The sequence below is a fragment of the Balaenoptera acutorostrata genome, chromosome 19 (assembly GCF_949987535.1).
Source record: "Balaenoptera acutorostrata chromosome 19, mBalAcu1.1, whole genome shotgun sequence".
In the NCBI taxonomy this organism is placed as follows: domain Eukaryota; kingdom Metazoa; phylum Chordata; class Mammalia; order Artiodactyla; family Balaenopteridae; genus Balaenoptera; species Balaenoptera acutorostrata.
Window position 1 is genome coordinate 13,063,871 of NC_080082.1, and position 12,952 is coordinate 13,076,822.

At 44.0% G+C, this 12,952-nt stretch overlaps 1 protein-coding gene across 4 annotated transcripts in view; it reads left to right on the forward strand.

The window, feature by feature from the left end:
* Nucleotides 1-11,196, forward strand: part of WDR59 (WD repeat domain 59) — an 86,773-nt gene extending 75,577 nt beyond the window's left edge. For 3 of the 4 annotated variants that reach the window (XM_007198273.2, XM_007198274.2, XM_057534418.1), the window contains one exon: nt 10,418-11,196. In XM_007198273.2, coding sequence (XP_007198335.2) covers nt 10,418-10,653 — 236 coding nt within the window. In that variant the 3' untranslated portion in view covers nt 10,654-11,196. Of the gene's footprint in view, nt 1-10,370 lie in introns of all 4 variants that reach the window. The other variant, XM_057534417.1, reaches the window with a different exon arrangement.
* The last annotated feature ends 1,756 nt before the right edge of the window (nt 11,197-12,952 follow it).

Genomic DNA, 12,952 nt, shown 5'->3' on the forward strand with positions numbered 1-12,952 from the left:
TCAGTATTTATGAGCAAACAAAAGGGGTGTTGGGGCAGGGAAGCAGGGGGGGTAGAATCTTAGAAGACATGTCGAGCTGTATCGGGGAGGCTCTCGCAGGAGCTGAGGTTTGCAGGATGGGGTAGAGCCACACATGCAGCGAGAGAGCAGCACGAAGGGCGTCCCATGCAGAGGGAGCGGGTCCATGGGGGAAATAACTTGTTATTCTAAACAAGTGAAGGAAGGCCAGTGTGGCTAGAACATAATGAGTGAGAAGAGTGCTGTAAAATTAGACTGTAGGACAGTCAGACTTGAGAGTCATGGTAAAGAATTTGGATTATATTCTAAGTCCAATGGTGAGCTTCACAGGACATTAATAGGTAAGTTATATGACTTCCCTGGTGGTCCAGTGCTTAGGACTCTGTACTTTCACTGCCACGGGCCCGGGTTCGATCCCTGGTCAGGGAACTAAGATCCCGCAAGCCGCGTGATGAGGCCAAAAAAAAAAAAAAAAAAGTAAGTGATGTACTTTGGTTTCCATTGTAAGAGGATCCCTTTGGCTGTTATAAGAAGAAAGGGTTGGAGGAGGAGAGAAGCAGAGGTAGGAAGGCCATTTGAAGATTCTTAGAGTAGTCAGAGAGAGATGGACGGCCTAGTCTCGGGGTGACATCCGTGGAGGTGGAGAGAGATGAGTGGAGTAAAGATGTATTTTAGAGGTAGACTCATGTGGCTTACTAACAAGTTGGGTGTGGGCTTGAGGAGAGGAGGCAAAGCTTAAATGATTCCCAGGTTTCCAGCTCAAGCAACTGGGCAGATGGTGGTGCCATATTCTACGATAGAAAAGATTGGAAGAAAATTGAAAACTCAGCTTGGGACAGTTGGAAATGTTGGTGAGGTTCAGGCTGCAGAAATCACGCAGGCAGTTGGATATGAGTCTGGAGCTTAAAGGACAGTTCAGGGCTAAAACTAGGAATGTGGGAATCTGCACCATGTCGGTGGTGTTCAAGCTGTGAGAGTTGAGTGCATTTACCTGGGAGCTGGGGGGCGGGGAGGAAGAGGATGGGAGGAGCAAATAAGAGAGCCCACTTACTCTGGGCCTTGAGAGAAACCAGTACTTGGAGACTGCGTCTTGGAGGAAGAAGCAGAAACAGAGACTTAGAATGAGATACCAGTGAGTTTTGAGGAAAGGCAAGACTGTACTATGAAAGAAACTAAGAGAAGAGATGTTTTCTAAAGAGCGACATGAAAGACAGATACAAGAGTGGACTGAACACACACCGATTTCCTTTCTCCCCTAAACCCTGCCAAAGTGTCTACATAGAGCTTTTCTGTAAAGACACAACCATGCAAGGAGAAGTAATGTTGGCAGTAAAATTTGGGACCTGGGGGGCAGGTAGATTAGTGATACCTGATCTCACAGGGAGAAAGCTGAGCCCTGAACTGGCAGGCAGAAAAACAGCAACGCACATGGCAGAACCCCCAGGTGGCTCAGGAATTAGTGGTACCCCGTACCTCTGCAAGTGGCATGAAGGTGAGGTCAAAAACAGGAGTATTGTGTCATGGCCTTTCTAGGGTCCCCAGATCCCCACTCCTAGTTTGCAGAGCAGTTATCACCCTTCCTCTCCCCCAGCAGAAAACGGAAGTTCGTTCTCCAAAGAAGGTGGACACATTTCCCAATAAAGGGGCCGCCATGTAGCTAGCATACAAATGAGGAAAGACCCAGGGTTATAGAGAAGATCCTAGAAGCTTCCAGAGAGAGAAAACAGGTCACATACAAAGGATAGGAATATGAATAGCATCACACTTCTCGGGAGCAGTGAACTAGATACTGGAACTAGATGACAACAGTGCAGCAGTGCCTTCCCTGTTCTCAAGAAAATGATCCTCTTAGAATCTCTTAGAATTCTAACCTAGAATTCTGTACCCAAGTTATCCATCAAGTGTAAAAGTAGGCCTTCAGCCTATCCAAGGAGGAGAAATAGATTCAAGCCAGGAAACCAGGGTGTTGGGATGATGGTGAAGGGAGATGTACGTGACAGACCTGAAGACAGACCAGTCCAGGTTGGAGCTTCAGAGCATTGTCTCCAAGAAGAGAAAAAAAAAAATCTGTGTATTTCAGTATATATAGTGTATTTCAGTATTCAGTGTATTTACAGAAGATTCAGATGTTTGGAGATGAATTATCAATAAGTATGTAACTAAGCAAACAGGAAAAACAAGACTAACTCTAGGAGGAACAAAATGTGCAAGAAAGAAAGGAAGTCATCATGGTACGTGGCTTGGCTTGAGTAATATTTACCTAGAGAAATAATGTGAAAACAGTACTGATCCAACCAGCTGATAATAGAACCGCATGGGGAAGATGAGGAACAGGTGGTACATGAGTCTGGTTGGGGAGATTGGGGAATGAAAGCGTTTCCACCGGGGAAGGTCAAGAGACAGTGCTTAAATACGATAATTAAGAAATAGCTTTCTGGGCTTCTCTGGTGGCGCAGTGGTTGAGAATCTGCCTGCTAATGCAGGGGACGCGGGTTCGAGCCCTGGTCTGGGAGGATCCCACATGCCACGGAGCAGCTGGGCCCGTGAGCCACAACTGCTGAGCCTGCGCGTCTGGAGCCTGTGCCCCGCAACGGGAGGGGCCGCGATAGTGAAAGGCCCGCGCACCGCGATGAAGAGTGGCCCCCACTTGCCGTAACCAGAGAAAGCCCTCGCACGAACCGAAGACCCAACACAGCCATAAATAAATAAATAAATAAATAAAGTAGCTATAAAATTAAAAAAAAAAAAGAAATAGCTTTCTGAACATGTTGTGTAAAGATAGGGAGGTAGAAACAGAAGAAATAGTTAAGAATTTCCTCTAGAGGGTGATGGGTGTGGGAGTGGAAGGGAATGCTGCTTTTCATAACACGATACATAGAATAATTTGACCCTTTAAGTTGTGCGAGTATAGTTTCAATTAAAAAAAACAAACCAAACTAATACATAAATACATACATACTAATACATACATTGAATAACAAGGATTATTTTAATATGGATTATCTTTTTTAAATTAATTAATTAATTTGTTTTTTTAAATTTTTGGCTGTGTTGGGTCTTCGTTGCTGTGCACGGGCTTTCTCTAGTTTTGGCGGGCAGGGGCTACTCTTCGTTGTGGTGCGCAGGCTTCTCATTGTCGTGTCTTCTCTTGTTGCAGAGCACGGGCTCTAGGCACGCAGGCTTCAGTAGTTGTGGTACGTGGGCTCAGTAGTTGTGGCTCGCAGGCTCTAGAGTGCAGGCTCAGTAGTTGTGGCACACGGGCTTAGTTGCTCCGTGGCATGTGGGATCTTCCCGGGCCAGGACTCGAACCCGTGTCCCCTGCATTGGTAGGTGGATTCTTAACCACTGCGCCACCAGGGAAGCCCCAAATATGGATTATCTTGGTGCATGTACATAAAGAAATGCAGACAGAAAATTCTATGTGGGTACATATTTTTCAGAGCATCTACATGCATGAAAGTATATCAGGGAGAGATTAATGATGGCCTGGAGCAATTTGTCTTTTAAAATTAGTTTCCAGGAAAATAAATGAATCACAGAGATATGTAACTGATGTGTCAATCCATCAATCAGCTAAGATGTATTGACATCTCCTATTATAAAGGTCGTGCTGGGTTCTGTGGGCTGGACAAAGAACTGTAAGGTGTGGTTTGGGGAGGGGGTCATTCAAGAAGTCTATAATCCAATCAGAGAGATGAAACAGAAGCTCATGAAGACTTAAATGAATATAGTATGAATACAGAGAATGAACAGTAGTATGTCCTAATACCATTACAAACAATGCTACAAAATTTCAGAAAGAAGGGGGGAGCATGGATTGTGGAAGAGTCACAGACAAAAACATTAAGTATTTCATCCTTAAAGTTTTTCCTTTGGAAGAGTCAGACTACCCAAATACAGGAAATAGCAGGTATTGAATATGACAAGGTTGCCAAGTTGGTCTCCTCCTGGTGGTAACAGTTTCCTCCCACACTTATCACATCTGCAAGGGTCACTCCGTATCAGCAGCAAGATTTGAGGGGTGAAGTTGTTTTCATTTAGGGGATTAGATATTTATATAAAGGACTCCAGGCTTCATTTATTTTGAGGGGCTAATGCTAGACAGAGTATTCTTTAAAAAAAAAAAAGAAAAGAGGAAAAAAAAACTCCATATGCAAGGTGATTTTTGTCTTTGTTTTTTCTATTGAGGTATGAGGAGCTAGGTCAGAATGGTGGGAGAGAAGGTGCAGCCCACCCCCAGTTCCTATCTGCCCACCTGAATTTTACTCAGCAGTTTCCTGTTTCAGTTTATTAATTTAATGTCTTATTTACTTGGCTGGTTTTACTTGCATTTGTGTAATGTGGTGTTAATTAACACACATAACTCTTCTATGTGATTAACAAACTAGAATTGTATGACACTAAACCTTTGGGGTTAGCTTCCACCTGGAGGTTCCGTAAAGCCTTGGGAATCATAATTTGATCGTTCCATGTACCAGCAGTATTTTTATTGTCCTTATTAGTTTGTCTGTTAGGAACCAAGAATGATCCATTTCGCCTCTACCAGGTTTCACCTGTGAAGCCTATGCCTGTGATTCTATGCCTCCTTCCCTGAGATCCCCCAAGTTTATCAGTGTTCCAGTGAAAGACAGTTGACAGCTTTGTGGTTTTCATCAATGTCTTATAGTTTTCCGAGTAAAGGTCTTCTACCTCCTTAGGTAGGTTTATTCCTAGGTATTTTATTCTTTTTGATGTGATGGTAAATGGGATTGTTTCCTTAATTTATCTTCCTGATAGTTCATTGTTAGTGTATAGAAATGCAACAGATTTCTGTATATTAATTTTTTTTAAAAATTTTTATTTATTTATTATTTATGGCTGTGTTGGGGCTTCATTTCTGCGTGAGGGCTTTCTCTAGTTGTGGCAAGCGGGGCCCCTCCTCATCGCGGTGCGTGGGCCTCTTGCTATCGCGGCTTCTCTTGTTGCGGAGCACAGGCTCCAGACGCGCAGGCTCAGTAATTGTGGCTCATGGGCCCAGCCGCTGTGCGGCATGTGGGATCTTCCCAGACCAGGGCTCGAACCCGTGTCCCCTGCATTAGCAGGCAGATTCTCAACCACTGCACCACCAGGGAAGCCCTGTATATTAATTTTGTATCTTGCAACTTTACTGAATTCGTTGATGAGCTCTAGTAGTTTTCTGGTGGTGTCTTTAGGATTTTCTGTGTATGGTATCATGTCATCTGCAAACAGTGACATTTTTGCTTCTTCCTTTCCAATTTGGATTTATTTATTTATTTTTCTTGTCTGTTTGCTGTGGCTAGGACTTCCAGTACTATGTTGAATAAAAGTGGCAAGAGTGGGCATCCTTGTCTTCTTCCTGATCTTAGAGGAAATGCTTTCAGCTTTTCACAGTTGAGTATGATGTTAGCTGTGGGTTTGTCATATAAGACCTTTATTATGTTGAGGTATGTTCCCTCTATGCCCACTTTATGGAGAGTTTTTATCGTAAATGGATGTTTAATTTTGTCAAAAGCTTTTTCTGCATCTATTGAGATGATCATATGGTTTTTATTCTTCAATTTGTTAATGTGGTGTATCACACTGATTGATTTGCTGAAAAAATCCTTGCATCCATGGGATGAATCCACTTGATCAAAGTGTATGATCCTTTTAATGTGTTGTTGGATTCAGTTTGTTAAAATTTTGTTGAGAATTTTTGCATCTGTGTTCATCAGTGATACTGGCCTGTAATTTTCTTTTTTTTGTGGTATCTTTGTCTGGTTCTGGTATCAGGGTGATGCTGACCTTGTAAATTACAAGTGTTCCTTCCTCTGTGATTTTTTGGAATAGTTTGAGAAAGATAGGTGTTAACCCTTCTGTAAATGTTTGGTAGAATTCACCCATAAAGCCTTCTGGTCCTGGACTCTTGTTTGTTGGGAGTTTTTAAATTACTGATTGAATTTCATTACTGGTAATTGGTCTGTTCATATTTTCTTTTTCTTCCTGGTTCAGTCTTGGGAGATTGTACATTTCTAAGCGATTTTGAACACATTCCACATCCCTTTGTACCTCCTAAAGTGGCAAAAGTTAGCATGTTTACCAGCATCACCCAAAGTGGATGCATACTCTTACCAGCTGTTAACTAGTGGTCATGCCATTATGTGCAACAATGAGCGGCAAGAGAGAATATTAAGATTATGCTCAGTGACTTAGTGTTTTTGTATTTTTTCTCTTTGGAAATTTAAATCCATTTAGAAATTGTCCACACCCCTAAAGATTATTCGTTAGTTAAATGAAATATAAGTTCAAGGTCTTAAAGTTCATAAGGATGTTAGAAATTATGTTTAAGTGACACACTAAAAAGAAACATGATTACTAATGATGTATTGAATTTTTCAGCAAGATGACATTTTAATCATTTTACCCAGATAGAAATGGAGAATAGTTTACATATACAGTTATCTCAAGTGCCAAAGAACAACCCTTTTAAAAAGACATGTTATTATCATTCAGTTTACGTGAACACACGGTTTTTACATTTTCATAATTTTAAATGTTGAATCTATTCAAACCAATAAAACCAGTAAAGGAAACTTAAGAAATATAAACTAATCAGTTTTTAATGAGAACACAAAGCAAAGTCTTACATAATATATACAGTTATGCTTTACAGAACTAGAACAAAAAATTTTTAAATTTGTATGGAAACACAAAAGACCCCACATAGCCAAAGCAATCCTGAGAAAGAAAAATGGAGCTGGAGGAATCAGGCTCCCTAACTTCAAACTGTACTACAAAGCTACAGTAATCAAAACAGTGTGGTACTGGTGCAAATACAGAACTATAGATCAATGGAACAGGATAGAAAGCCCAGAAATAAACCGATGCACCTATGGTCAATTAATCTGTGACAGAGGAGGCAAGAATATACAATGGAGAAAAGACAGTCTCTTCAATAAGTGGTGCTGGGAAAACTGGACAACTACATGTAAAAGAATGAAATTAGAACACTCTCTAACATCATACTCAAAAATAAACTCAAAATGGATCAAAGACCTAAATGTAAGGCCAGACACTATAAAACTCTTAGAGGAAAACATAGGCAGAACACTCTTTGACATAAATCGCAGCAATATCTTTTTTGATCTATCTCCTAGAGTAATAAAAATAAAAACAAAAATAAATAAATGGGACCTAATTAAACTTGAAAGCTTCTGCACAGCAAAGGAAACCCATAAACAAAACAAAAAGACAACCCACAGAATGGGAGAAAATGTTTGCAAATGAAGCGACCAATAAGGGCTTAATCTCCAAAATATGCAAACAGCTTATGCAGCTCTGTATCAAAAAAAACCCCAAACAACCCAATCAAAGAATGGGCAGAAGACCTAAATAGACATTTCTCCAAAGAAAACATACAGATGGCCAAAAAGCACATGAAAAGGTGCTCAACATCACTAATTATCAAAGAAATGCAAATTAAAACTACAATGAGGTATCACCTCACACCAGTCAGAATGGCCATCATCAAAAGGTCTACAAACAATAAATGCTGGAGGGGGTGTGGAGAAAAGGGAACTCTCCTACACTGTTGGTGGGAATGTAAATTGGTGTAACCACTATAGAGGTTCCTTAACAAACTAAAAATCGAACTACTATATGATCCAGCAGTCCCACTCCTGGACATATATCCAGAGAAAACCATACTTTGAAAAGACACATTCACTTCTATGTTCATAGCAGCACTATTCACAATAGCCGAGACATGGAAGCAACTTAAATGTCCACTGACAGATGAATGGATAAAGATGTGATACATATATACAATGGAATATTATTCAGCCATAAAATAACAAAATAATGCTATTTGCAGCATCATGGATGAACCTAGAGATTATCATACTAAGTGAAGTAAGCCAGAAAGAGAAAGAGAAATATCATATGATATCACTCATATGTGGAATCTAATTTTTTTAAAATGATACAAACGAACTTATTTACAAAACAGAAACAGACTTACTGAAAACAAACTTATGGTTACCAAAGGGGAAACGTGACAGGGGAAGGATAAATCAGGAACTTGGGATTAACATACACACATTACTATATGTGATAAATAACCAACAAGGACCTACTGTATAGCATAGGGAACTCTACTCAATATTCTGTGATACCTATATGAGAAAAGAATCTGAAAATGAATGAATATATATATATATGTATAACTGAATCACTTTGCTGTACACTTGAAACTAACACAACATTGTAAATCAACTATACTCCAATAAAATTTATTTTAAAAAGTTATGCTTAGAGAAAGAAGACAGCTTTTTTCTGGGGGGGTGGGGGGGCTGCGTTGGGTCTTCCTTGCTGTGTGCAGGCTTTCTCTAGTTGCAGCGAGCGGGGGCTGCTCTTCATTGCGGTGCACGAGCTTCACGTTGTGGTGGCTTTTCTTGTTGCAGAGCACAGGCTCTAGGTGCACAGGCTTCAGTAGTTGCAGCACGTGGGCTCAGTAGTTGCAGCACGTGGGCTTCAGTAGTTGTGGTGCACGGGCTTCGTCGCTCTGCGGCATGTGGGATCTTCCCGGACCAGGGCTCGAATCCATGACCCCTGCATTGGCAGGTGGAGTCTTAACCACGGCGCCACCAGGGAAGTCCCAAGACATAGCTATTTTTAACCCAAATTTTCAAACCAGTTTATCTCAGGATTTACCTTAACTAGGAACTACCATAAAATATTTTCCTTAGTTACCACGTATTTAGAGTCTCTATTTGTCCGTTTTAATGACTGCCTCTTGTGGTGAGGCAGAGGAGCTGGCTTTGATAGAAGAAAGAAACCAGGACCCTTCCTCTACAGTAGGAGGTGAAAGAAGAGGGAGATGTGACGATTTGGGGGTGTTGAGATGAAGTGTCCCCCATTGGAAGGCTTCTATTTTCTTAGGGAAGGGAGAGAAGAGGCCATCAGGTGAGAGAGAGAGGCATGTGGGAGGGGTTTAAGAACGTGGCAGAGGTGTGAGGTGGGCACCTGGGAGTTGGGGAGGAAGAGCCCGACCGCTGCACACAAGCCAGGAGTCTACCTGCAGGTGCGGTCAGTGAGACGAGCATCCTGACAGTGCGCCTTCCCGTGGGAACGCTCCCGGACTGACGCAGAGGAGGCCAGGGATGGGGCTCATCCAGGTGAAGGTTTTGCCAGGTGGGACCGTGAGGGAGAGAGGGGCCAATTGCAAAAAGTGACTATGAAGTGGAACCGTGTAATTCAGGCTGGTCAGAGGGGAAACTACAGCCAGAGAGGGGCTGATCGCATGGAAGTACAAGTGGACTTTGGATAGAATGAAAGACGGTGGTGGATTAGAGGTGAGAGGACGGTGACCTGGGAGGCCAGGTGTGCAGAGGGTTAGTGGCGTGGCTCTTGAAGATGCCAAGGATTGGGGCGGAGGGAAGATTGAGAACCAGAAGCAGAAGTCTTCAGGGCACGGGGTGGATGTGTGTCCAGTATGTCGGTCGATGACAGTAGAGGGAAAGGGGAAAGGCTGGTGAAGCCAGGGGGCAGTAGCCTCAAGAGGAGAGTACAGTCTGGAGGCAGCCATGCGCCACCCTCCCCTCCCACCCCTCCATCCTTAGGATGTAAGACAGAGCCGGCCTTTCCTTCAGAGGAGGCCGAGACGCAGCGGGGTTTGGTTAGGGCCAGGCGGTGAGGGGACCGTTCCCAAAAGAGCCTGTAGAGCACGTGGGAAGGTCTGCACTCGATGCAGCACGGTGGAAGGCGGTCTGGGAGGAGGAAGGATCTCCAGGTAGCAGGGGGTGAGCAAGGGAGCTGGGCGGTTAACACGGGCCGCCTGGCCCCAGGGCCGTGGCCGAAGGGGACAGGGACTTCGGGGCAGGCAGGGACCAGTGGAGCAGGGCGGTCCTAACCGCTCTCCCCCGCGCTGGGGCGGCCCTGTGGTGGCCTGACTCCGTCCATCTTAGGCTGCTGGGTCATTGGCAGGCAGGTAGGGAAGAGATTGTAAGACCAATCAGCTCTTGCCTGAGTGTCGACTGATCCTTCAGTGCTTTCAGACAAACGTTTGTTAACTGCCTTCTCTGCATCTGAAGCTGTTGGGGTGGAAGAGGAATGAGATGGAGCCTCGACCGCTGCAGACACGGGGGTTTCCACCCAGGGCCTCTGAGAGCCAGGCGCCTGCTGCACCCCCTGCCCGCACCCTTCCACTGTGGCGATGACAGCAGCTCCTCTTTAAAAGACTTAGTGAGGTTGTGGAAGAAGGGGTTCTGCCATTCAAAAAAAGGAAATTGAACAGCAGGGGTCTAATAGGATCCTACAGAATCCCCCAAATGAGTACCTCGCTCTTACCCACAATGCCTGGTTCCCCTTTGCAGAACTGAACTCACCGTGTCTCTTTTTGGCCATCTCCACCCTTCTCCAGAGTTCGGCGTGTACTGCAGCCACTGCCGGAGCGAGGTCAGGGGCACGCAGTGCGCCATCTGCAAAGGCTTCACGTTCCAGTGCGCCATCTGCCACGTGGCCGTGCGAGGGTCGTCCAACTTCTGCCTGACCTGCGGGCATGGGGGACACACCAGCCACATGATGGAGTGGTTTCGGACCCAGGAGGTGTGTCCCACCGGGTGTGGGTGCCACTGCCTGCTTGAAAGCACTTTCTGAACTGACAGCCCGTGGGAGTTGTGGGAAATCCCAGAGAACCCGTCAATGCCGGTTGACAAGCTCTCTGCCAGGAGAGAGGCTCCAGAACCCACCCCTCACTAGACAGGGATGTGTTCTCCTCAAAGTCTGACACGGTACCAGCTGTTCATGGGCCTTTGCTTCTCTTTCGTTGGCTGTTGGTGGCATGGATGTCGGTGGAGGAGGACGTGGGCAGGTGGAAGTTTTCTTGAAGAAAAGCACCTGCCTCCAGAGCCGTGTTTACCTTTAAGATGACAGCATCCTTTCTGATGCCATCAGAGAGATCAAGGTTGGTTGCAAAGGACAGTCTCCCGAGCCAAAGGACAGTGGACAAATGGGCCTGTGACATAAGTTGATGCATTTATGAACTGATGGACTGTGGCCTTTTAAAATATACTTAAATTGTAAATACGTAATGTACTTAAGGATCCTTAAGATGTATTTTTTTGTTTGTTATTTCTCTTCCAGCTATTCTCCCTTGGCTAATAAAATGCTAGTAATCATTTGAAAAACAAAGAGATGAAGTTGAACAATATTTTAGTGAATCTTTTTTTATTCTACTTCTAATTGAAATTAACTCTTTAGGATAGGACCAAAGTCAGTGCTCATATTTTCAAAGGAAATGCTGATTTGCTTTTGTCATCCAACAGGAGAAAATAGAATTTGACATTTAAGGTTCTTCCCAACCCCAAGAGTTTTTTTTTAATCATTTCTTTTAACAAAGGAAAATGAAATTACGTGGCAGCATTGCTGTGAGAGTCTCCCGTTGCCACTGTGTAGGTTGGCTGGGTTCCCGTAAATGCCTTCACTCTTCCCTTGGGCCCCTTCATAGGCTTTGACCCATGTTTATCTGCATCCACCAGTTCTCCAGAATGATTCTCAATGCTTCCCATTTTGTATGTGCCAGGAAAGAGACATCTTCTTTTCAATATTGCTACTGAAATTTATATTTATTTATTTATTTTTAATTTTTTTTTTTTGGCTGCATCGGGTCTTAGTTGCGGCACGAAGGGATCTTTTGTTGCAGCGCGGGCTTCTCTCTAGTTGTGGCATGCGGGCTTTCTGTCTCTAGTTGTGGCGTGCGGGCTCCAGAGCATGTGGGCTCTGTAGTTGTGGCGTGTGGGCTCTCTAGTCGAGGCGCATGGCCTCAGTAGTTGTGGCGCACAGGCTTAGTTGCCCCGCAGCATGTGGGATCTCAGCTCCCTGACCAGGGATCGAACCCACGTTCCCTGCATTAGAAGGCAGATTCTTTACCACTGGACCACCAGGGAAGTCCCTATATTTATTTCTTAGAATTTTACAATTCCAAATTGATTAGCTTAAGAAATATAGCTCCATGTCTCAAAATGTGAAAGTGTTGTACATCATTGTGGGTTTTTTTGTTTGTTTGTCTTGTTTTTTAATTTTCATTCATTCATTTATTTATTTTTTGGCTGCATTGGGTCTTTGTTGCTGTGCAAGGGCTTTCTCTAGTTGTGGCGAGCGGGGGCTACTCTTCATTGTGGTGCGTGGGCTTCTCATTGCGGTGGCTTCTCTTGTGGAGCACAGGCTCTAGGTGTGCGGGCTTCAGTAGTTGTGGCCTTTTGGCCCAGTAGTTGTGGTTCATGGGCTCTAGAGCACAGGCTCAGTAGTTGTGGTGCACGGGATTAGTTGCTCCGCAGCATGTGGGATCTTCCCGGACCAGGGTTCGAACCTGTGTCCCCTGCATTGGCAGGCGGATTCTTAACCGCTGCGCCACTGGGGAAGTCTGCATTGCTGTGTTTTAAACTACAGGTCAGGACCCATTAATAGATTGTGAAATCAATGTAGTGGATAAAAACCAGAATTTTAAAAAATGAAACAGAGTAGAAGAGACATATCAGAACTTACCAGACATAGGGTAAACATTGTTTTCTGTAACTTGTTCACCAGTGTATATGCACACACCTGCACATGTGTATAACAGATCACAATGTAAATTCCTTCCTTCCTGAGGGTTGTGGTCAAAACGTTTTCAAAGCACTGTTTTGGGTGATGCTTATATGAACATCATCCCTGTGTTACTGGGCACAAAACACCATGACATAAGGATCCTGTGCAGTGAGAGCAGAGGTTTAACCTTGGGCTATGATCCGAGGTAAGATGCCAGCATCTTTGCAGAGTGGGCTGGATAACTAGGTGTAGTAGGTACATGGGAGGTGGATAAAGGAGGCGGCCAAAGAAATCCGAATTTGTTCACTCTCTCTTGTTCACTCGTTTATATCGACACTGCTGTAATGGCACCACGGGATAAGTCGCCAAG